Source organism: Astatotilapia calliptera, chromosome 7 (genome assembly GCF_900246225.1).
Source record: "Astatotilapia calliptera chromosome 7, fAstCal1.2, whole genome shotgun sequence".
Lineage (NCBI taxonomy): Eukaryota > Metazoa > Chordata > Actinopteri > Cichliformes > Cichlidae > Astatotilapia > Astatotilapia calliptera.
The window spans coordinates 10,183,239-10,209,179 of NC_039308.1; the positions used below are offsets into that span (position 1 = coordinate 10,183,239).

The window sequence follows — 25,941 nt, forward strand, 5'->3', positions numbered from 1 at the left end:
TATTGAGCGAGACGTAATGTAATTCTAGGAGAATCTGCATCGATTGACGCCTGAGAGTGCAGAGGAGAAACTCCTTTCCTCAACATTGCCTTAGAGGAGAGGACAGGGTCATAAAACTGCAGTTACACAGGGGTTTGCCTGTGTGTGTTTAAAATTGTGCATGTGGATGGTTGTGTCTATGTCAGCTTTGGAAGTATTGAGGTACAGTTCCAGTCACAAGTTGGCTCCCCGTGGATATCAGGCAACGCTGATATGACAGTACGTAGGGAGGGAAGAGCTTTCAGAGAAAAGTGAAACACTAAATATGATAAACTGTGGCTCTCTGGTTGCCAGAAAGTTTAGTGTTTCATTTACCATGAGTAAGCACTATAAATGCATACAAGTGGAACATAACCATTTTAATTTAAAAGGCTTTTAAGACCTAGAAAATCAAACGTAGTTAATGTGGAAAATGTCTTAATATGTAGGTAACAGCTGATAACACTGAAGTACCATTTGAAGAGTGAGAGATAGAAGTGGAAGTCTGTTATACAGCATGGGTTAATCTACTATTTGTGCATAAATGTTACAATATCCAAAAGCGAGGCTCTGTGAGTTGATCGTTAAAATTGTTCTACACTGACAAAATATGTCACCATTTGACTGGATTGTAATGTATATATAATGTTTATAATATATTCTCCTGTGGTAGGACTAAAATTGAAGTGGCAGCTAATTATTTCAAAAGCTAACAAAGCAATTAAATCATCAGCTCATTAATTACATATCCAATTGGACTGAAAATGAATTAGTCACAGGAGCTAAGGAAGACAGAAAGCCAGTACGTGAACTGATAGATGACTGGAGAGATATGTAGTAAATCCACTCTTAAACCTGGATAACGCTGCTTTTTTTCCCCCAGATGTTTACTGTTTGCTTCCAAATGCTTTAGCATCCCACTATGAGATGTAAGCTCATATAAAGTTGTTGTTGTTTTGTTTTAAAGTGTATAAGAATTTCTAAATCAATTTTTAGTATATGCCTGCCCACCTATGCCACAAATTCTAGTGTCTGTATCATGGTAGTAGTAAAGTGAGCTGGAATAGGTGACTGGGTATACAGGTGCAGGGTTTTGGCAATGCTCTTCAGAACTGGGATTTTACCAAAGCTCAGCTGTGGGCTTTGGATGTGTACTGGTCCCTGTCCAATACATGACAAGGCCACCTCCTGGAACAGAACAGAAATATTCAAGGATCAAAGAATAAATATTATGTCTTTATTCAGATATCAAACATACACTGAACAAAAATATAAACGCAACACTTTTGTTTTTGCTCCCATTCCCCATGGGATGGACGTAGAGACCTAAAATTCATTCCAGATACACAATATAACCATCCCTCCCAAACAGTGGTCACAAATCAGTCCAAATGTGTGGTAGTGGGCACATCTGCTATATTGAGATAATCCATCCCACCTCACAGGTGTGCCACATCAGGATGCTGATCTGACATCATGAGTAGTGCACAGGTGTACCTCAGACTGCCCACAACAAAAGGCCACCCTGGAATGTGCAGTTTTGTCTCACAGCAAAATGCCACAGATGCCACAAGCAATGAGGGAGCGTGCAATTGGCATGCTGACAGCAGGAATGTCAACCAGATCTGTCGCCCGTGCATTGAATGTTCATTTCTCAACCATAAGCCGTCTCCACAGGCGTTTCAGAGAATATGGCAGCACATCCAACCGGCCTCACAACCGCAGACCTCGTGTAACCACACCAGCCCAGGACCTCCACATCCAGCAGGTTCACCTCCAAGATCGTCTGAGACCAGCCACCCAGACAGCTGCTGGAACAATTGGTTTGCACAACCAAACAATTTCTGCACAAACTGTCAGAAACCGTCTCAGGGACGCTCAACTGCATGCCCGTCGTCCTCACCGGGGTCTTGACCTGACTCCAGCTCGTCGCCTTAACAGACTTGTGTGGGCAAATGCTCACATCCGATGGCATCTGGCACGTTGGAGAGGTGTGCGCTTCACGGATGAATCATGGTTCACATTGTTCAGGGCAGATGGCAGCTGAGAATGTCCCAGTTCTTGCATGGCCAGCATACTCACCGGACATGTCACCCATTGAGCATGTTCGGGATGTGCTTGACCGGCGTATACGACAGCGTGTACCAGTTCCCACGAATATCCAACAACCTCACACAGCCATTGAAGTGGAGTGGACCAACATTCCACAGGCCACAATTGACAATCTGATAGACTCCATGCAACGATGTGTTGCACTGCATGAGGCAAATGGTGGTCACACCAGATACTGACCGGTTCTGGGTCCCCAGACCCCCAATAGCGCAAAAAACTGCACATTCCAGGGTGGCCTTTTGTTGTGGGCAGTCTGAGGTACACCTGTGCACTACTCATGATGTCAGATCAGCATCCTGATGTGGCACACCTGTGAGGTGGGATGGATTATCTCAATATAGCAGATGTGCCCACTACCACACATTTGGACTGATTTGTGACCACTGTTTGGGAGGGATGGTTATATTGTGTATCTGGAATGAATTTTAGGTCTCTACGTCCATCCCATGGGGAATGGGAGCAAAAACAAAAGTGTTGTTCAGTGTATTTAACTTAGAGTCCAACACAAACACTTCCACTGACCAGGTATGGCTGGAGGCTGCTGAACCCAGCAATTCATAGAGTGCTGCGGCGCTTTCCAACAGTCTTAGCAGGGAGACACACAGAAAGCTTCTCTGAGCTGCCGGGATGAATCACTCGTCTAGGTGCAGAACTGCTTAAAAGCAGTGATGGATTCTCCTCATTTTCCTGAATACAGAGACAGTAAAAAATATATACATTTTAATGCAGCCATAGTGCATCAGATGTAATTGTGGAACTTGCCTCCATACATGGGATGAAACATTTGTGACATTTGTGAAATCCACAGTCCCACTTAGTGTTCATCACTGCTGTATAAACAGATAAAGCACAGTAATGGATAATATGAGGTCAGCTTTTGTTGTCTTTTAAACCTTCATTTGTCTCAAAAAATAATTTCTTACTTAGCGACAGTGCGGCAACAGCTTATTTAGGTATTCATTTATGTATACCAACAACCTGCTCGAGATCAAACTGAACATCAGAAAGAGGAAGAAAGAACATGGTATGGTTGTTGGTGCCAGGCGATCTGATCCGAGTATTTTAAAAACTGCTGCTCTGCTGGGATTTGCCCACACGATCATCTCTAGGGTTCAGAGAATGGACCGAAAAAGAGAAAATGTCCAGCAAGTAGCAGTCCTCAATGTGAATATGCTTTGTCGATGCCAGTCTCATGTTCAATGGGGTGAGTACCCAAATACAAGACAGTTGGCGGCTGTATCTGTATCAAATGCTCAGGCTTTTAAGGATATTTTCTTAGTCCACTTTAGGCCCCTTACTACCAAGTGAGCATCATATTCAACACCACAGATGCTACTTGAATGTTATTGCTATCCATCTCTTTATCCATGTTTGTTAGATTTGTATTGTTGATTGTCATTTATGCTTAGAAATATTTACTTATATATGCTTAGAGTTTTGTAATTAGTTGTAGATTGGTAGAGGTTTTGATCCTTGATAGTCTGCAAACTTTGTGTGTATTAGACAGCACTTTGGGAGCATGAGAGGTCATACCGTGTCTTATTGTTTTATGGTAGGATTAACGTAGTTGCGTCTGTTCTAGTCTAAGTGCTCTTTGTTTAGATGAACTGCAGGACTTCCTCACCGTGTTATCTAGGATGAACCATCTAGGGTGAGGGGGAGGCTACCCTCTTCCTGACCAAGGATGTTTGACCCTTTGATCAGCAGTCCACACACACACACACACACACACACACACACACACACACACACACACACACACACACACACACACACACACACACAGACAAGGTACTCTTTGTGTGTATGTAGACGTCATATGTTAATGAACTTATGCATATTCATGTAACCTCAATAAAAGAACAGTGGTACGGGAGAACGGACGAGAGCAACTGGGGTCAAGCGAAGGAACGGTGCCTGTCCGGTTCTCTCCCGTGCACGAGAAACATGAAGAAGCTTGCCTACTTGTGTCTTGCTTTGCAGTGTAATTATATTGTCTTCAACGTTCCAGCGGATGGGTTCAAGCTACAAACCTATCAATGTTCTCATGGCTGCCTCTAACATAATAAGGGCCAGTTCTGAATTCAGAAGGGGGTTGCAATCTGCTAATAAAGTGGTCAGTGAGTGTATTTCAAAAATAATTGATGAACACTAAGGCTAAACAATCCAAAAAAAGATATCTTCAAAGTAGCACTTTCACACATCACCAAAGCTCAGTAAGGAAAGCGAGGACAAGAAGATGTGTCCCCATTACCACACAGTAATTACATTAAGACAGAATCTCTTCAGTCTGGACAAGAGAGACAATTAGAGCAACCAATAAGTCATTAACTGTGTTTTTGGCAAGCTGTAAGACGATCCTTTAAACAAATGAGATATAATGTTTTTGTTACTGAGCTTATGACGATTTTCTTCACCTTTAGAAAAAGCCAGTTAGTATTTTTTCACATTTTCGGTCTTTATGCTAAGTTAACTGTCTCCTCGCTCCTACTTCATATCGACTGAAAAGGAACATGTATGCTCTAATTCACTTCAGTTCTTAACACAGACATGTAAACTCTATAAATCAATTTTTTTTTTTTTTTGTTGCTGCATGGATCTGTCCAACCTGATCAAGCATGCCATAGCAGGCAGGCAAATTGCTAGAGTTGGTCAACCGCACTTTCTGTTTATAGGGGAAATTGAGGAGTCCAGCACTGGAGTATCCACCACAATCTCAGGCACAACACACCTATCAACACAGACAAAAGAAGAGAGTCAGACAAGTAGAAGAGAAACAGCGAAATGGGTGGAGAAGAAAAGATATGAAGAGTATTTATGGACCAAAAAGTAATTGCACAGCATCATGCCAAAACTCTATTAATTAGAATGAATTCATAAAAGTATAATGACGGTGATTGCCGTGAGGAAGTCAGATTGCCACTGCCCTATTCTGAATGATGATGCAGGTGACATTCCATTGTATTATAATGCAAATTAGCTTCTGAATATTTAACACATCCTCCACTGATTTGCCGACACCTGCATGCAAGTTCAATGGACCACATTCACAACTTGTCAAAGCATCAGAACATGCAGATAGCTGAAAGCACAGCAGATTACTAGCAGAAAAAAGGTACTTTATTCGAGAAAAAAGGATGATAGAAGAGTTTGCTAGCAGGCATTTTGGGTACCACAGTGTATATAGTTGTATACTTAAGTACATATATGTAGCAGGTGTCATGTGGCAGATTAAGGCTGTATTACAGTCTATCATGTAGTTTACAGTTTACAGAGATCTTTTGTTCCCTTGTTTGAGTTCTGTGTGTATACGTCAGGTGAGGGGCAGCCAATCAAAAGAAAGTGGGCTTTTACAACTAACAGGTTTAATAGCAGAGAATCTAAAGTGCTTTGTTTGGCACAGATGGTCCAATATAACTTAAATATATTTTTAAAACTGTGAATGATTCAAAGCTCTAGTGGAGTTCCAGAATAAAATAAATAAATAAATAAAATAAAACAAAGATTGAGCTGGTAATGAGTGTCACAAGTCCCTTTTTAATCTATAATGACAAATAAATTGAGATGAGTAAAAAGTACAGTATATCAAGACAATCATAGATAATTTCATTGAATTTGTGTGTCATATTCTCCACCCAAGACACCATTACACCACTGCTTTCTGTCAAACATAAACATAAACTCTAATTTTCTAAGAAGAGGTTGTATTCTATTTTCCTTTGGTAGAGGGATGATGAATCATTGTTATTCATTCTTTTTTTATTGAGTATCTTTTCAAATGAAACAGCCTCAGGGCACAAAAGCAGAAATACAGGAAGGTACAGGATGTTTACTTGGATTTATTTTACCACAAACTAACTTCAGCAACTGAACGTTTGAGTAAGTTTTCACACTCAACAGACTGTGTATGTTCACATGTAAATGTGTCTAACCTAGCCTTCATAGACAAAGACAGCATTTCCTCCCCGACGCCGTCAACATCCACTACTAGCACCGGCCTGTGTGTTCCAACAGTGTTGGAGTACAACGTCACCTGTACACACCTGATGATGATGATCATGAAGCCATTTATTTGTCATTTGCAGTTCCCTGCAGCAAAATTGGACCTCTTCCGACCATACATACAATACACAAACATCACATCGGGTAGGCAGGTAGCGTAAAGAAAAACAATGAAATGTACAACAAAATAGGGAGATGGAGGAGAGAAAAACAGAACTCTTCTCATACTGAGCTCCTAGTAGGAGCTCAGTATCAGAACAGAAAACAAAAAAAACTCCTCAGCACAAAAAGCACATGAATCTTCACAACATAACACCATGAAAACACATCACAAGCAACAGGGGTGGGTATGAGGTGAGAGTTTTCCGGTGTAATCAGCAGCATCTGCTATGCATCATACATACACACAATGAGGCCAGGAAGACCAGTACAGGAGAAATACAGGAAAACCAGTGTCTAAAGTTAAAAGGAAAGAAGTTAAAGTAAAACAAAAATTCACCTTTAGCTTTATAGTGTTACCCATTATTAACAAAGCAGCCTGATAAAAATGCGGATGGAACTAACTAGGTCAGCTTTCTTGTGTTAGCATAGCAAGTCTTGCCCAGACAAGAGGCCTGCTTCTGTCTGACTGGTAAAAGTGCCCTTCCCTGTGGTTTGTCAATACAAACTCTAGTGATGTGTGCTGTGTTCATGGTGCACTTTGAAAATGTTTATAATCTTGGTAATCCATGAGCTAATGTTGGCTGCATTGTTGCACTATACCATTATACTAAAACTGGTATGCTAGCTCTGGTCTCTGATTAATTGTTGATTAATTGTACCTTAATGGATTTATCTGACACAGTACGGACTGAGCCTGTTGCCGGGCAGATCGTGAATTCCACAGGCCTTGAACGAAGATTTCCAGCAGTATGACCTTGCCAATTTTTTCGTGACTCATCAGAAACCTTTCTAAATAAGCTAATGCTAGGCGAGGCCTGACCATCTCCCCAGACATGCAATATGAAGTTCACGGGCACAAAGGAAGGTTTGAAAAGGATGCACACAAGTGTTTCTGGGAATATGTAGAGAGAGAGCCAATATGAGAAAATATAAAGATATTAATATATGTTATCATGCACGCAAGGATGAAATCCAAGGAAAAATGTAGCATACCAAAGGCTACATCCCCAAAGTCGAGCTCTGAAACATCAAAGTGGATTGTAGGACAGATTAAACAGACAAAGAAACCTTGAAAAGAACAAGATGAAAAATCTGAAAATAGGTACAGAGAAGGTAAAGGATCCATGAGTCAGTTTTTACATTTGCTTGTAACATGTAAATGTTCTGTCAGAGCAATGGCTCCATTCCTCGCCAGCTTTACCTAAAGTTTTTTGTTTTTTTCTGCCTGTCCCGTTTGGCTCTTTTGCCATCAGAATTATTGTCTAAAGGCGAAGAAAGATGCCCAACGGATTTACTTTACCAAAATGACCATCCCAGCCTTGCCGTAATGGTCCATTTGATTCACCTTTTATTGTTTATTTTATTTTCACTTGCTGGGACAGACTTGACTGGGGGAAAGAAGGGGAGAAAGAAAGAGGGAAAGAAAAACAGCTGAGAAGAGGGACGGGGGAGAAGGGCAAAAAACAAAAACCAACAGAATAAGCAGAGAAAAAAAAATACATATATCGAGCTTTACCTAAAGTTGAAGGTAAGTGGTTGAGGCTATCCTGTCACAGCTAGCAGCAAGTCCTCAGAAAATGAACCCAAAATCCGACTGCGAAGGTGACTTCCACAGTCTGGCACTCCCAGAGGGAACAACACAGCAGAGAAACTTCGGCCAAAATCAGCCCTTTATTCGACAACTGCAACTGGAGAAGAAAGATTTCCTGTATAAGCTAAACTCAGTCAATAAGAGTTTGCAATATATTATCATAAAACTCAAAATGAAGTGTGTGTATTAATGTTGAAACAGAAGAGTAAATATCCAACAATGATCATGTAACTACCAGATGTGTTTTATGGAGTATATCAACAGATAAAAGATGGTACATGGTATCAGCTGTGTGCATAAAAAGTGGCAAAAAAACCTGCAGATGATTTTATTACACGTTGTTGCTGACTGGCAGAAGAACCACCTTGCAGTATAATAAACTATAACCACAGAGGCTCTGTCAACTAACATAACGTTGCATCTGCAGCGTTATACATACATACTAGCAATTTTATAAAGGAACATAAGTGTATGCAGCTTATATGTCTTACGAATGCTTATGGTATGATCCACACACGTAAACGTAAATGATTTACAAATGCAGGCAGTGATTTGTGTGAAACTTTTGAGGACTCACAAGCACGTGCTACAAAACTATTTTACAACTGTCTATACCTAAACCTGAATGAATATTTATAATTACAAATGCCTAATAATATATTTGGCATTACTCTCGCTCACTTACAAAACCTTAAATACGTGTGCCGAAATCTCCTGATACACACAGATCACGTTGCATGCCCAAGTGGGGTTTTGAGACAAATTTCATGCTGTCAGCTTCGCACTGATCCACAAATGTAAGCTGTGTTCATGTGCTAGTGTAAAACTGGGACATCTGTGCTTCCTCTGTCCTGTGGGATTTTTTTTCCCCCAGTTAAACTGGGCTTTGCTTCTTCTAAATAAACAGAACACCCTTCTACTAGAAAACATAGATTTACCAATTACAGATACTACACGGTGGGCTATAAAGGTTAACATATGGCTAAGCTTCTGCTACTTGCTGCTTGCAAACTGAGTCAGACCTCAGCTGCAGATGGTTGAACACGTTGTACATCACTGTGGATCATACTCTGAAGTGACTAAATACTAACTAATCTCTGCATAATTTGAATATAGATATAATCCAGGTAATGTGAAATAACACTTTGATGTTAATCTTAGCATTCTCTAATAACAGCAGGCTAACATTAATGTTAGCTTAATGACTAATCCTGAACATCTCAGGATGTAGCAGCAGCTTATTTAAACCATATGTTAACCTTGACAGACTACTGTGTGGTGCCTGTAATTGGAAAATCTATGTTTTTTCTGGGTGACGAGTTCCTCTTTTTTGTTTAGAAGGAGAAATGCCCACTTTATTTGAAAAAACCACAGGACTACAAGCAGGATGTTTGTTAGTCCCTAAAAGTTAGCCACAAATCATGGCACATGTTTGAAAATCATAGTCTACACTTATGAAGCATACTGTATGCATTCGTAACCCTTGTGAGACATATTTCTCCCATTACAAGTGTTCGTTTTGGCTCGTTTTTCTTATCTCTTGATAATATTATTATTCTCCTATGAAAAAAATCTAATAACTCAATCCCATTATGGTTGAACTCAAGTTCAGGTCCCATACCTTTACCCTTGACTGTGAGGGGTAACCGTGATTCACGTCCTAAGGCAGAAAACAGACAAAAATGATGAAAGAGTGATAACAAAGCTAGAAAAGACAAAGCAAAAAACATGTTGTAGGGCCATGGAAAAAGGAAAAGGCAACATATCATGTAGAGTTGGGTATTATGGTTGGTGTTACATTACGTTAAAGTACTAATTCTAATCAATGCAAAGGCCACATGAGATCTAGTCTTCTGTTTTTCTTTATATGTTTCTTAGGCTTTTTGCAAAGTGAGGAAATAAGGCACAGGAGTCTCCTGTCTCTCTGTCCTTGTCCTAGGCTCACCAGGTCATCACGCACCGCAGAAAACATGAAAATTAATGTAAATCTGACCTCCGGCTCAAACGACACACATGAAGGCCACATGCAAAACTGTCAACAATCTTTTACTAGCACTTAGATGAGATGACTAAATTTGGGCACAGTGAGTTCATCGTCACGAAGGTGGATTTATGAAGAACAATTGTGCTGTTTCCTTTGATTGAGAATATCACACGGTTGAGGAAAAGGGAACATAAAACAGATACACTGGAGAAGAGCTGTCGTTCCCTGAAAAAACTAACAAACAGACAGACATGGTTTGCTACCCAGACTTGTTTATCTGTAAGTTGTCTGCACTAACCCACAGAGGAAAGGAGATTCTTTTATGAGAAAGCTAAAGCTTTCAATTTACAGCAGGGGTATAGGGTGTGCTTGTAGCTGTCAAAGTAATCAATTGCAAGGTTGAAAGAACACACAAAAGAAGAGTTACATCCAGGGGTGTACGAAGGGTTTGAGATGAGGAAACAACTGTTGCTGTCAGTTTGCTATAAATGCACTCAAAATACCTTTGGTTCATTATCTTCTCACTTCAAATCCTGTTGTTTATTTGGCTATGTGTGATTGGGTCTTTTGTTTTTATGATTAAACAAGTGGGAAAAATTGGTTTGTACATCTCAAACTCTGCAGCCAAAGTAGAATAACTGTGGAAGTTACTGCATTTTGCACTTCATCACATCTTCATGTTCAATACAGCAATATTGAGTATCTGGTTACTTTGACACCAAAGGAGAATGATCTTTTACTTTTTCTTAAACAACTAAGCTTTTACGGTACACCAGTTCAGATGTGCATGTTTCATCCAGAAGCTGTAGGATATCTCAGTCAGCACTACAAGATACGCATACATGCACTGCTGTATGTGTGTGTATGTGAAACCTGAATGATCATAATTTTCTTCTAGCTGTGGACTGACCTGTGACATCGCAGTATATAGTTTGGCATCCTCAGGCTTGAAGATGATTGTGAAATTTGCTATGTTGTTGGACAATATTTCCCCCTTCGGAACCACGTGAAGACAAGAAGGATTATTTAGTGAAACAAATGCAAAAGTTAGAATAACAAGCCTGAAGAAGAATACAATTGATTCATTTGTCAAGCTTAGCTATAAAAACACACACACACCGGTGTCTGTCTCTGTGTGTGTGGGTAACTGGATAGGTGTATTCATACTAGAGATGGACCGATCCGATATTACGTATCGGTATCGGTCCGATACTGACCTAAATTACTGGATCGGATATCGGAGAAAAATAAAAAATGTAATCCGATCCATTAAATATCACGAAAGCACCTCACAAAACTTGCAACACACCGTAACTCACCTCAGAACGTTAGCACGTCGGAGCAGTATGCATCACGTGATAGAGCGGCTGTGGCATGCGGGACCTGTCAGTGGTCTGGATAGCATTTGGAGCTTCGCTAGCAACCCGGCATTTCATCTCCGACAAAGTTATCCCGAGAGAAGTAAAGCAAGTGTGTAAGTCCATCTCTGAATGTTTGTAAAGCATTCCTGCGTTAAGCTTAACAAGTGACTGCCTCTCCTGCTGCTACTTCAATGGTGAAACTGCTTAACGATCAGCTGATCGGCTTTTCTGTCGCGAGTCCGTGTCTCTAGTTTGCTTTTGGCCCACTTTGCACCAGAAAGAGGAAACCAGCGGCTGAACAACAGCAGCACGTTTAAGCTTGATCAGCTGTTGTTAGAATGTATTTAATGTTACTTTCTACTCGAGGATCTTTTTCTACGTAGCTGACGCTGGTAACTGTGCAGGGGCGGATCTAGCAAAGTTTAGCCAGGGGGGCCGATAGGGCATTAACAGGGAAAAGGGGGCACAAAGACATACTTTTCTTTCTTACTCTCATTTAAAATGTCTAGCTTTTAATAAATAATTATCTGACACCCAAACTTTTAATTTGATGTAAAATGAATAGAAGTCAATTACTGTATATAGTAACTATTAAGTCTAATATATATACCCTAGTAAGCTATAGTACTTTTTCCTTTGGGAAGGTACCATCTGTGCAGTCTGCAATTTTGTTGAAGAAAGATGTTGAATCTATTTAATATTTCTTGAAAAATAATTGATTTCTGTGCATTTTTTTTCACACTGCATCAAATTAAGGTTGATTACGTGGATTAAGCATCATGAGGTGGAGCGTGAGGGGTGGTTCCCTATTTTTTATTTATTTATTTTTGTTGTTGCTGGGAGTTGGAACCCTATTAGTTAGGTTGCTTAATATTTATGCTAAGTACTCTTTAAAATACCAGAATAGGGAGGATGGTGTAGGTTTAAGTTTATTAGATTGATCAGTATTGCTGAACTATGAAATATTTTTTTTTGTATACAGGTATAACAGAATAGCTTTAGTGTAGTTGTTGTTTTAAACTTGAGTATGAACTTATACAAAATGCAGCAAGATATTTAAAAAACAGTTTTGTTGATTAAAAAACACTATATCGGATTCATATCGGTATCGGCAGATATCCAAATTTATGATATCGGTATCGGTATCGGACATAAAAAAGTGGTATCGTGCCATCTCTAATTCATACACAGACTGCTGACCATTTTTCCTCAAATGCCCTCTCAAACATTGTGTAGTAACTGGTCTACAGACTGTTTTCTCTCTCACCATGACACTTTCATCCTCTCTGCCTCTGTCTTTCATCTGTGTCCTCTCTCCATCTGTCCAGGGAACTGGGCAGAGTTGAGGAGAGACGACACTAACAGAGAAAGGTGGGGGCGGGGGTGTCAGAATGGGTCATTCTGTCTGAAGGTCCCTGAACAGAAACAGTCCAGTCTGGGACCCTACTGTTACCGAGGAGTCACACGGGGTTTAAATGCAAAAAAACAGGTTTGAATTTTAACTCTTTGTGACAGTTTTAAGCTCAGATGTGATTAACCGATTCAACACTGTTCTCAAAGCAGCAATGCAGCTTTGATGCCATACAGCAATACATGTCCTACAGAAAGATCCACAAAGACAATGAAGTGGATATTAAGAAGGGAAATATTTTTGTGATGAAAACATATGATACACATTAAAAACTTCATAGGCTCCACAGTTATGCAGCTATCTGGGAAGGCCAAAAGCTGTATTCCTGTAGGAACTGCAGGAATACAGGAAAAAGCAAGTGCTCCCGCTCTCCTTCTGCCTCCTGCTCAAGCACTGAGCCTTCCCTAGAGAGAAACAGGGAGGGTGAGAAGGTGAAAAGTATAACAAAGAGTGAATGAGGAGGGTCAAAGAGAAAAAGAAGCAAGGAGAAGAACAAGGAGCTGCTGACAGAAAAACGTGATGAGTACCTGAGCTATTTCTGGCAACACATGCTGTGATAAAAAAGAAACATAATACTGAAGAGAATTCTACTTGCTACGTAGAGACAGAACGATCAAACTTGTCTTGTGACAAACATATTCCTCTGTAGCCTCTCTTAAAACATTTTGCATGTGTCCATAAATACCTCAGTAAGTTTAGGTCCTCTTGCTGGCTGAACCACACAGTCCAGCGGTACTGAAGAGGGATATTGTTCCTGTTGGTGAGGGACACTGTGCATGTACTGGACAGTGAGGTATAAGTCTTATCCAACCAACTAGAATCAGGTTCAAGATGGATGTTCAGTTCCTCACAAAGCCCATGCAGGCTAATGTACACATCTTCTCCTGAGCACAAGACACTGCGATGTTTATTATGAGACACAGAGTGTCACAGACGTGGTGGCATATAGGCCACAAGAAATTAATTTAACAACTGTGGTGCTCAGTTTGAGTCAATCTATTCACAATATTGCCTGACATTCATGGAAACCTTTCACTTCATTTATCTAAACATCTCAGTGTCTTGACATGAATGCGGGTGGAGAATAGTGGGAAACTTACAATGTCAAAAAACACCAAGTGGAAAATAAATATGATTAAAATACCAGTACATCACACATACGTGTGGGTATGGCAAACATGCTTTCAAGTATTTCAAGAAGCCAGAAGAACCACAGTCTCTTCATTTTGCAGGACAAACAGGGTCCCATCATATGTGCACACTGCCAACAGTGCAGCAAAGAGCAACAATAACCAGCAACAAAAAGTACAATGCAAAACTAGGTTTTGTATAAAGCCACCAAGAATAAGGCCATATGTAAATTGAACATGTGTTTGTTTACATTCAAAGCAGAAGGACGGGCATCTTAGTCTGCACAAACACTCTACTTATTCTTTTCTGTATTTGTATACCAAGGTTAAAGTTTTTTTCTGAACTCTAAAGACTGAACACTAATTTGTGTCTTTTTCTGATGTTTTAACCATAAAGCAGTGAAATTAAGGGAGATTTCTTGAAATGAAATGAAAATGGGATTAAAGTGAACTGACAGCCATGGAAACTTGCCATTTATGATTTCTTTGAACCCTCAGTTTTGTACCTCATGCCTTTTGGATCAAACACAAAGAATGCACAATGTATTGCAACAAAAGAACAAGTTCTCTTAAATTAGGTTTACACAAATAATAATTTGAATGGGATAAGGTTTCCCTGCTGGATAGTGAGCGAAATCCAATTTCTAAATTAGTTAAGGATTAGAAATGTGACTCCTGTCTGATACTGGAAAACTTTATCTTGAGGTTTGGAATGGCATAAGTATGCTCCTGCTGATATTTGAATCCAACAGTGTTTAAAGGAACAAGGATGTAGTTTTGCTAACAAACAGTACCCAAAGTTATGGGGCCATCAACTTAAAATCTGTAGTTTCACACCAACAACAGATGTTGAGAAACAGTGTACACAGCATGCAGAAAAAATGTCAAATATCATTTACCCATCTGTAAGATCTGAATATTGTGAATCCATTTCTTTTATTTTGTATGCATCATCTTAATTCCAGCTAACACGAGACATAGGAGTTTTAAATTACACAGAAACACCACCTGAGGTTTTTCTTTTTCTTTTCCTCGTTCAACGTTCAGTTTTTAAGGACAGTTTTATTGGTCAGTAACATGTGAGTAAATCTATGAACACTCTTTAAAAGAAACAGAACACAACAGATAAGCAAATGTGTTTCATAAGATGAGTGATCCTATTAGGTTTATGCTCACTGCAGACTGGATAGGACAGTTTTAATCCATCTCTGCCCTGAGGTTTAACACAAGTGAGAAGAACTGATTAACTGGCACCTGAAAAGCCTTATTTGCAAGTACCGCAAAAGCTTCACTTGTAGCACAATGCTTCCAATCTGACTTCTTTACTTACTCTTCACCAAGTGATCACAGCCTTTTTGACCAGAAACAGAAAAACCAACCAAACCAGACTGTGACGAATGTACGCTGGTAAAATCTATACAATGACTGAGCGTTCCAGACAGTAAAGACACACATTAGAATTCAAGGAGTTCCCGTGTTGGGCCAATTATCACAGAGATCTCAATCATCTACCCAGAGGCAGAGAGAAAGAATAGAAAAGTAGCCTGGCAGAGGTCCTAAGGGAGGCCGATTCTTTTCTTTTACTCTGCTAGAAAGTCTACAAAATGATGTGATATCATTGGAACGAGTAGAATCAAGAAAAGAAAAGAGAACACACAAAACGGAGGATGAGTGATAGAAGGAAATGAGGCAGCGAGAATGACGAACTAGGAGATCCAGAAAGAAAAAGCAATTATCTCCCAGCATCCGGATGCTATGACAGCAGTTGACAGGCAGGGAGAGCTGCAGCTTATTGCAAAGCTTTCATCATTTCTGTCCACCAGCCCTTCTCCCCCTCGTTTGCTTTCTCTTCACATAATTTCTCTATGTACACAGCAGTGGAACTTCACAGACCTCTCAGCTACCTTTGATTACGACACAAACAGCAGTGTGTGTTTGTGCGTGTGTGAGCATGCAGCCTTGAGCATGTGTGTGTTGTGCAGTTGCTTCCTGTTTGTATGTGTGTGCTGTTTTTTCAAAAAGCTGCTATACTCAAGTCCCCCTCAGCACTAAAGCTCCGTTAAAGCAGATGCCTCAGTGCTCCCCAAGAGTTGTCCTTCTTTTCATTTAAACCAGCAAGAAGTGACACAGGAGAGGGAGTGCAATGGGTGGATGGGGGTGTACTGGAGCAGATGAGTCTCCACTGACTCTTAAGACAGAACAAGCCCTGTCTAACTTACCATAATGAAAAACAACTCAGCTAAGCAAAATATTATTTTTTTTAAAGCTGCACCAGCTTTTAAATGACGACAGGAACCATTCCAGCGTTAAGTGCTATCATGCAATGTACATGCAAATCACCACATACTAACATAAACAGCAACACACAGACTGTGTCTGCTAGCCTATGCTAAAGCTCAGCAGAATAACGACTTCTGCAGCATGCTGAACTGAAACATACATGAGAGTGAGGGAGGCAGGGAAAGGTGCTAAATTAAAAATGATAGTCTCTTGATGGGCTGTAAGTGGTGTTCTGGATCGGGGCTGGCTCTCCAACTATAAAGGCTTAATGCTGCTGAATACTGTTGTCCCTCCTACAACAAACCTGCTAGTTTAAGTAGCCACACAGCACCCTTGCTCCTTTAAGGTCACGCAAAAACTGAAGATTAAAAAAAAAAGATTTAAAATACAAACATATAGAGAGCTATCTAGCTAAATCAAGAGTTCCAGGGAATGGTAACACAGACATAAAACGACAACCACAGTCAGAACAGTTAATCCAGTAATAAACAGACAGTTTTTCATAAGAAGAATACCGTAGACTTTAAGGACTATTACTGATAACTGAATGAGTGTTTACCCACCATGCAGCCAGATTCTCCCTCATATTCACCCAAGTTCAGACACACATAGAGTTAGTACACAAAAAATATCCACCCAGGTGTTAAATAGCTAATAAGTTTGGAGTTTCTTGCATGCCACAAAGCTCTTCAACTGCATTTGTTAAACACCACGGAATTATTCTCCTTAGACAGCAGGATACAGTGCCAGGTAGATGAAATTAGCTTTAAATGAGCTTTTGATGTGGCCGCTTTGGGTCAGGAATAAGTCTGATTTGGTTGTGAGTGAAGCATCTCAGAGATTAATCCACTTAACTATCAGCTAGTCATTTTTTGCTATTGCTATTTTTAGTGTGCAATATTTATGTGGCAGACAAAGTGCTCAATCATCAGAATGAATTATATTTCATAACTGTATGTGGCTTGCTGTGAGCTGAGCTTCTTATGAAACTACACTGAACCCTTTGTAGCGTACCATTAAATCCTGAGAACCCACCTAGGTTAAAATTGCACTACTATTCTCTAAATTGATATGAGATATTTAAAATGAGGTGAGATGAAGACTTTAAAACCACTAATTTCCAGTTAAATTATCTCTTGCATTTTCTGCTGAACAGGATAAAAAGCCAGCAACTTTATGCATTCAAGGTTAATTGATCCCCTTGTGCATGTACCAGAAGAGTCAAAGGCTTCATCTTTTTGCTTTTGATGTTAAAGAGTCTCGATAATTGTGAAGGAAACTAAGATTACCCTTAAATCATGTGGCTGCTGTGCATCAAGCTGCGGTCTGGTGTAAGTGTGGCTAAAGCCTAGCAAATCAGTCACAAACACATTTAACAAGTTTATCACAAATGAGTAGATTCATCATAACACAAATTTAAAAAAGAATAAAATTATCACCCTGTATCAAAACAACCATTTATCCAGCAACAACATTACGTAAACTAAGAAGGGATGAATGATTCATTAGTTTACTGCACTGGGATACAAATGGACTTGTTTATTAAAGGGGACCTATTAAGCTCATTTGGCATAATTTTATTCTAGGACTCAGCTTAGCTTAGCATGACTCAGAGTTCTTATTAAATGTAACCCTATACTGAACCTTTCTGCTACAGCATGCTGCAGACAGATATTTAGCAATGTTACTCCGTTGATGTAACATGTGTGTATATGCACTCATCTGTTACATCTTAAGTCAAAAGGTCATGAATCTTAAATGCAAAACCAGTTATTTTCATGCATACACACTTTTTTAAACACGCATGTTTAGATCAAGAAGCAAAAAGAAGACAGAAAAAAGACGATGAGCAAATACTTTGATTACCCCAGTAATCTGTCTGCTAGAGACAGGTGTGGGAATAGAAAACATTGCTAAGACTGGAAATGTGACAGAAACACTAAAACACACAGATACACACAAAGAAGAGTATAAAACAAGCTGTCTTCATATCTGCCTGCAGGGAATTCCTGCAGATGACATTCATGTGACCATAGTTTTGTGTTTGTTTGTGCCATCACTGGTCTCTGCTTCAGCATCACCACAGCTAGAGAAACAGAATCTTATTCCAGTGTTCACCATTGTGATTAAAGGAAAAAAACGTATTCTGTTAGTTGACACTGCTGATTACTGACAAGATTTGGAGAAATCTTCCATTCATGGCTCTGACAGTTACAAGAATAAACAAGGAAGTGCTTCTTTATATTTTGAAGTTTCACAGAAAGATAACAACAGAATATTATTATTATACTCCATTTCCAGTCAACTTGATGTAGGTAAGTGTCGCTGAAAAAGGTCTGGAATTATACGTGACTGTTTTAGAAACTGAAATATTCAAGAGAACCTCTAATTAGCTAACAATAATTACTGCAAAGTCTAATTAGAGGTATACCCAACACTCTGTTATGTAATTCTTGATAAGGTGGTAAGCCAAAAGTTTTCTGTTCACTTATCAATTCTGTACAACCTTAAGGAGCCATAAGTTAGTTAACTTTGAAAATCACCTAATATAGAAAGCAGACAGACAGCCCTTCTTGGGTTGGCTCTCACCTCTCCCTATGAAGCCTGAACTCGGCGTTGCTGTTTCCTATGTTGAAAACAAAGTGAGTTTTCTAAGTTGAAGCTTTCACAGGACAGACAGGCAAGTTAATCTTGTCCGGAAAGTCAAGAATAGCACGTAGCCCAATGGCCTGGACCGGAATCTCAGTCTTTTCCCTCTCTGTCACACAAATCAGTCTATGGTGGTAGTCCTGTAAAGACAGGGTGAACAGGTTGATGTAAACGCAAAAAATCCATATGCATAATTGATGGAGTTGGGGGGTTTTTTTGGGTTTTTTTGCCTGTCCCGTTTGGCTCTTTTGCCATCAGAATTGTTGTCTAAAGGCAAAGAAAGATGCCCAACGGATTTACTTTACCAAATTGACCATCCCAGCCTTGCCGTAATGGTCCATTTGATTCACCTTTTATTGTTCATTTTATTTTCACTTACTGAATACGGGACAGACTTGACTGGGGGAAAGAAGGGGAGAAAGAAAGAGGGAAAGAAAAACAGCTGAGAAGAGGGACGGGGGAGAAGGGCAAAAACCAAAAACCAACAGAATAAGCAGAAAAAAAAATGCATATATCGATCACCTGGATCACCTGCTGAGAAAGAAAAAAGAAAACAAGCAGAAGAAAACGAGAGTAATAGAATAAACAACATCACAATGATATATGGGAATATGACAGTAAATACTAAATATTAAACATTATTGTGCAGCACATAAGATCAACAGAACACAGTGTGCTTTGAGGTAGGAGCCAAAAAGGGTGTAGTTTGTGGGTGTGATCACCCGTGTGTACACCTGTGAGCATGGACGCGCTTGTTTTTTTGTTTTTTTTAAAGGTTCCTTCATGTAATGATCTGCTAGAGGGTGCGGGGGGGCCACAGCCCCGTCCTCCAGGGCATGAAGCAGGTATGGAGGAGATCAAAACTCCAGAGCTGAGGAGAGTCCCAGATGAGGGCTCACTCAGCAGCCGCGGAGCAGAAGCCAGGGGGAGTAGCAGTGACGCGCCCGTGAGCTCCGCCGGCAGCCAGCCGTGCCTGAGTGACCGAGCCCCAGGCCGAGAGGCCGGGGGCACCCCACCTCTGAAGTGGCCCGAGCGAGCCCCGGGCTCCAGGCCCCGATAAGCGGCCGCCAAGGAGTGAGCCGGTGTATACCTGGACGCCCATCCCCAGACACAAAGAACCACCAACGCACCAATGTCTGAGGGAGTCCGCCACTGGCAGGGAAGTGGTGGTGGGGGGAGATAGGCCTCCAAACCTTGGAGGGCCTAAGATGTCCCCAGAGAGGTGGCGCCTGACACCCAACCTGACATATAGACACAGACATACAGGCACACACAGATACAAACATCCATTCCCACCCTCATGCTCTCATATGCACTTACTCCACACTCAACCAACGTGGAGACAGACATAAAGAGACGCTGTACACACGATCACACTCCCCAAGCGTACTCTACAAACCGGGTCTAGGTACCCGGAGGGGGGAACTGCACCCAGACCCAGGTGGTGTTACCCTTTTCCCTGCAGTGGGGAGAGGCAGACCACCCCGACTCCGCAGCAGCAGGGAGGCCCCACACTCCAGACCGCAGTCGGACGCCCAACTCCTCCTCCTAGCCCCCCCGCTCCAGCAGGTCGCAGAGAATGGGGGTGAGAGAAGACTCCAAACCTCCCTCCACCCGCTCATTGTAGTGTTGATGCATGTGTGTTCTAAGGTGCATTTAAAACCCAGGAGGGCAAGGAGCCACCTGCCAGAGAGCAGCAGGTAAGCGCATGGTCCCTCCTGCTAGCCCTGAATGTCTATGTGTATTTAACATTGAGAGGTGGGCAACGACGCCAGGGGTGGGGTGTACACCCTGATGGTACTTTGGACTCCGTGTATCGTGCCCACCCCCAAGATCCTATATGTATGTGTAATGAGAGTGTGAGTAATGTGAATGTCTAAGTTGTGGGATAAAATTGAGGCAGAGGCAGCCAGAAGGGGACAGGGGGGGGGGTGGCCTCCTCTGCACCCTGGTGACATACCCCTACTCCAAGGTCCTGCATGTGTGGGTGGTTGTGGTGGAGCGGGAAGAGGGAGGCAGCTGGAGATGGGGAGGGAAGGAAGGGAGGGGCAAGTGACCCCTCCCTGGGGCCAGCTCCCCCGCTGACCCCAGTAGGCACCCCCATACTCCGCGACCCGCCAGGAAAAGGGGCCCAGGCCCATCCAGACCGGGGCCCAGCGCAGCAGCGCCTCCCGGCCCCACAGAGCCCGGGACAGTCCACCCAACCCCACCACAGAGAAAACTGCACCCACCCCACCATCCACTCTTCTTCCAGACTACATAAGACAATAAACACCCAGGCTGAGATCTTCTTCCACTTCTCCTGTATCTCCCCCTCCTGCAGAGAGAGCCCCTGAGGAGAGGAAAGCTCCTGCAAGATGTGACAATCTTCCCCACCAGTTGAAGAGCCCCCCAGGTGGCTCGATGCACCGGCGGCACCCCGCTCCAGGGCTGGGCCCCCATGCACCCATCCGCCCCCAACCCCGGCAACACACCAACCAGGACCCAAGCCCCCGAGGCCTGGCCCGGGCCCCAGCCCAGAGACGGAGCGCCCCCAGAACCTCACGCCCATCCCGGACCCACCCAGGGGCAGCCAGAGAGATAATCCCATACAGCTTATGACAAAATTTGATCCGAAGTGATTGATGGCCCTAATCACGACCTTTTGACCTCCCGCCCCTCCCCCCCGGAAGCGTGTAATGAGCGTGACGAATCGCATCCGGAGAAGGGGGGTGGGAAACCCCCCGCGTGTCGAATTGCATCCTGAGAAGGGAGGGGGGAAACCTCCGGAAGCGCGTCATCTGTTGTTGGGAAAAAAAAGTTTTTAGAGGGAGGGGGAAACCTCCGGAAGCGCGTCATCTGTTGTTGGGAAAAAAAAGTTTTTAGAGGGAGGGGGAAACCTCTGGAAGCGCTCCATCTGTTGGAGGGGAATAAAAAAGCAGAGAGGAGGAGTCCGTCACAATTTCTAAGTCACACACGCAAGATGGATTTCCTTCTGCAGCCCCGCAGCGTTCCTGTGTCCGATGAGATCTGCTCTCCCAAAGAAGAAGGCTTTGAATATGACATATTCAAATACAGCATATTTACTATGGAAGGCCTCGATCCGGACCTTATGACCCTACCGGAAATACTCCGGAAGTGTCTAGTCATTTTCAGACCTGTTGCGTCATGTTCCCTAAGCACAGCGGTGATGCAGCAGATGATTCTGTGATGTATAGAGAGACAGAGCGGATGTAATTTTACTTTCTTAAGCTGCACCGGCGTTTGTAATGGAAATAAAGAGTGACTTCCTGTAGAGATTTCAATAGTATTTTATTTTCCTATAATACAGACGCTGTAAAAAAACCTTTAAGATACACCATAGCTTGTGATGAAAAGAAGAACTTTCTATCCGCTTGTAACCTACAGGCTGCCTATGTGTAAAAAACGAATAACTATCCCTTAGTGAATACTACTTTTCCTTTTGAGAGACTGAAAAACAAACCAGCGACAGGCGATCTTGTTTCACACACACACACACACACACACACACACACACACCCCGCGGGCCAAGGAGGAGTTTTTTTCTTCAATACTTTAACAATAAGTTTTCTCAATAGATAGAAAACGATGACGCTGAGGAGTCAACATCCGATATTATCATTGCTTGTAACCCGGTAAATAATTTCGTACATCTCCCCATAAAACAAGTCTTAGCGGGGAAAAAAGCTCATATTCGAATAAGTTTATTAAAGCACCCCCCTCTGTGGGAAAGAGTCAACCATGAGGCGAGTTTTGTCAACAGCAAGAACAACTGTTGCCCATAAAGTAAAACAAATATCCGCCTCTAAGTCGTATTTTACCGTTGCAGAATGTGGAAAACAGACAGCCCTCACAGGAGGCACCCAGGGGCCCACCTCACACACCATAGTTAAAATATTTAAATTTCAACTAAATTTGTAGTAATGATCAGATTTCCTCACTTATCTACACCACACTCCTTGTCCTTGATTTCTTATCGTTTCTTATCGTTCCTCTGTCCCTTAATAGAAACCACATATATAGAAACTATCCTCCCTTTCAGTTGTCTTTTGCACTTCCATATCGCAAAGCAGTTACTGTAGGTTATTTTCTGCTTATGCGATCGTGGCTCAAGAGTTGGGAGGTCGCCTTGTAATCGGAAGGTTGCCGGTTCGAGCCCCGGCTCGGACAGTCTCGGTCGTTGTGTCCTTGGGCAAGACACTTCACCCGTTGCCTACTGGTGGTGGTCAGAGGGCCCGGTGGCGCCAGTGTCAGGCAGCCTCGCCTCTGTCAGTGCGCCCCAGGGTGGCTGTGGCTACAATGTAGCTTGCCATCACCAGTGTGTGAATGTGTGTGTGAATGGGTGGATGACTGGATATGTAAAGCGCTTTGGGGTCCTTAGGGACTAGTAAAGCGCTATATAAATACAGGCCATTTACCATTTACCATTTATGCATTAATGTAATTAATTAACTTATTTATCCTTAAGTAAGGTAATGACTTGAGTTCTAATGCTTTTTGTCTCTTGAGTTAGCTGTCAATGTGGGATTTTTTTCCCCTTTTGTCCAGTTAAAACTGCCTTTCATTCTTCAACGCAGCTTAAACTCTAATAGGTAAGCTTTCTTGTAATTTCTTAGTTCTGCAGGCTTCTTGAAAGACATCCGAGACTCTTCTTTGGATGCTGGATGCCTTTTGTTTTGTTTTCTGTCAAGATAATCGAAGCAGTGTGGGATCATCTTGACAGAAAACAAAACAAAAGGCAGCCAGCATCCAAAGAAGAGTCTCGGATGTCTTTCAAGAAGCCTGCAGAACTAAGAAATTAACTATTTTTTAATCTTTAACTATTTTATATCAACCCTGTTGTGACCCTGTATTCTGTTGCCTGATTCGATCCTTCTTAGCTTAACTATTGCATGTCCCAGTCAAATGTGAATGTCTCCTATATCTTGTTTTCACGTGAACTGAAGAAGACTGTGAAAGTGACATTCCATTCCTGGTGCAAACTTGACACGTCAATCATTTGGACTGACAACACAGAAATACGCTGAGTCCTGCTGCTCCAGCTTCACTTGCTGTGAAACCTTGGAAAAAAATTATCTAAACTTTAGAAAATTGCAAAAGCCCAACACAGCAGCAAACACAAAGCTAGTGGTGATTTATTAATCATTCCTTGGTGGTGTCTTGTACAGATCTCCTGCAATCAATAATTACCTTTTCCAGTCATTTTCCAATCTGTACAAACAACCTGACACTCCACATAAAATGTAACATTTTATTTTTTCAAATGGCGATGCAATTGTTGCATGAGAGCTGGAATGTACGCTTTTTTGTTTCACTTGTTCTGTTGTCATTAAAATATCAGCTCACCAGCCATGTGGTGTTAAAAGTAATGTACTTTTTATCTATCTTATTAATTACTATACCTTGTCATTGTTGAGGAAGCATAGTGGAAACTTGTAGGTCTGTCCAGGAGTGACATTCTGGAAGACCAGTTTAGATGGCTAGGGCTGAAAAAATGGCTGGTCCACATCTACAGAAGAAAACTAGCAGCACACACAGATACAGGTAGAATCCCTCGGATTTTCTGGGTGACGGTACTTTGGGTGCTACCACAGAATTTATTACCAATTTGTTTTCTTCACTAGTTTGGAAGCAAATGATGGATAAGATGTTGCACTAGTTAAGAAAATCCCTGCAGACTTTGTAAATACCTACAATGTGTTATATTCATTTAATGAATATGAGAGAAAACATAAACAAACATAATCATTAAGAGGAAATATGGCGTAGCAATCGTTCTATCCCAGGTCATCAGAGTGGCCTGGGGTGGAGTCTAACTCCTGGCCTGACTTATGATTTCAATCCAACTGTGTCCACTGTTCTTCAACCTGTCAAAGTTGTTTTTATAGCATAAGGAGGATCTGCACATTGTGCACATCTTTACAGTTAGTTTAGACAAGTCTAAATTGCTTGCCTTTGTCCTCTATCATTGCATCACTGCTGACTGAAAGTAATACTTTCTCGGTTTATTGCTGTCAGGATAATTTAAAAATGACCTGCTGTGTTTTGCTCCCTCTTATCACCTGCAGTGGCCCGGACAGGAGGTTAGTCACAATTTCATTTGCATATTTGATGAGTCATCATAAAATGCATAAAAGGTGAGATGCACAATTGGTCCTCATAAATATGATGAGGGGACATTTATTAATTTCAAAGGCAATTCATGAACTTTTGATGGCATTTCTGCTCCAAGTCTTCTGTTAAATACTGCTTCTAAAAGTACATCATTAAGTCACATTGGTTCTCCTCTACCTGTCAATTAGCACCTGCTGACTAAGGGGAAGCAGCTTTGGTATGGTGTAAATACCCTTAGCACATAGCACACGCTCTGTATTCAGGAGATTAATGATGACATAAAGAGAAATCCAGATGCCTTGTTTGTTTGTTTTTCAGGTCTCATACTACATCATTCTTTGTACTAGGAGGTTATTGAAATAGTGTAATATCAATAAATTAACCAGCATTTACTTTGTGATGTGTGGTGGTGTTCATGTCGAGGCATTCCAGGATGTGAGGTTGGTACGTGTCACCTGAGTTACTCATGCATTCATCTGTGGACTGCAACCTCTCCTGGGCGAAAACTGATGGAGTCATCAGCAACCACACATTCACACAGACCTATTTACTGTCTCCTAATCAGCAGTAATGAGGCACTAACCACTAAAAGGTAACAAGTTCAAGAGCTCTAGGCTTTCATTGTAAAGCTTGACAGCTTCTAACTAAGACACCAGGATTGTGAGCATATGTGTGAACACAAAGAATGTTAACAACCCTGCTTGAGTGAAGGCCATCAGCAGCATTTTGACATTATATTTTCTGCACAATCCTGTGGCATCAGCCCATATGAAGCAAAGACACATCTAACTGCACTTAACCTCTTACAAAGTTTGGTCAGAAAAGGATTTTTGCTTAAAATCTAAATTAATAATGTAGCAGAGGAAATTATTGTATATGCAATATTAAAGAGCTGCCAGTTAGGTGTGCTTTCAAAATACACTACAATCTTTTACTAAAAGACAACAAAGTTACCTGAGTAAACACTATTCTTCAAAAAGGGAAGATTCTTCCCTCCTTGAAATGATGAAATGACTTTTACAATAACATAATTTGGTGTAGCCTAAATGATGGACTGTAAGCACAGTGCTAAATATAAAAGCTGTGCTGCTTTATTAAAACCTATTTATTCAAATCATATCATACCT

The 25,941-nt window shown here is 41.4% G+C and overlaps 1 protein-coding gene across 1 annotated transcript in view; it reads right to left on the reverse strand.

Annotated features, from left to right (window-relative positions):
* LOC113027274 (hydrocephalus-inducing protein) overlaps nt 1–25,941 on the reverse strand; it is a 75,905-nt gene that overhangs the window by 47,798 nt on the left and 2,166 nt on the right. Inside the window, 15 exon segments of the mRNA XM_075410379.1 lie at nt 1,039–1,206; nt 2,653–2,817; nt 4,739–4,821; nt 4,824–4,861; nt 6,063–6,163; nt 6,954–7,194; nt 7,287–7,362; nt 7,806–7,892; nt 7,895–7,916; nt 12,988–13,045; nt 18,641–18,842; nt 23,627–23,666; nt 23,668–23,760; nt 24,103–24,222; nt 25,208–25,357. Coding sequence (XP_075266494.1) covers nt 1,039–1,206; nt 2,653–2,817; nt 4,739–4,821; nt 4,824–4,861; nt 6,063–6,163; nt 6,954–7,194; nt 7,287–7,362; nt 7,806–7,892; nt 7,895–7,916; nt 12,988–13,045; nt 18,641–18,842; nt 23,627–23,666; nt 23,668–23,760; nt 24,103–24,222; nt 25,208–25,357 — 1,644 coding nt within the window.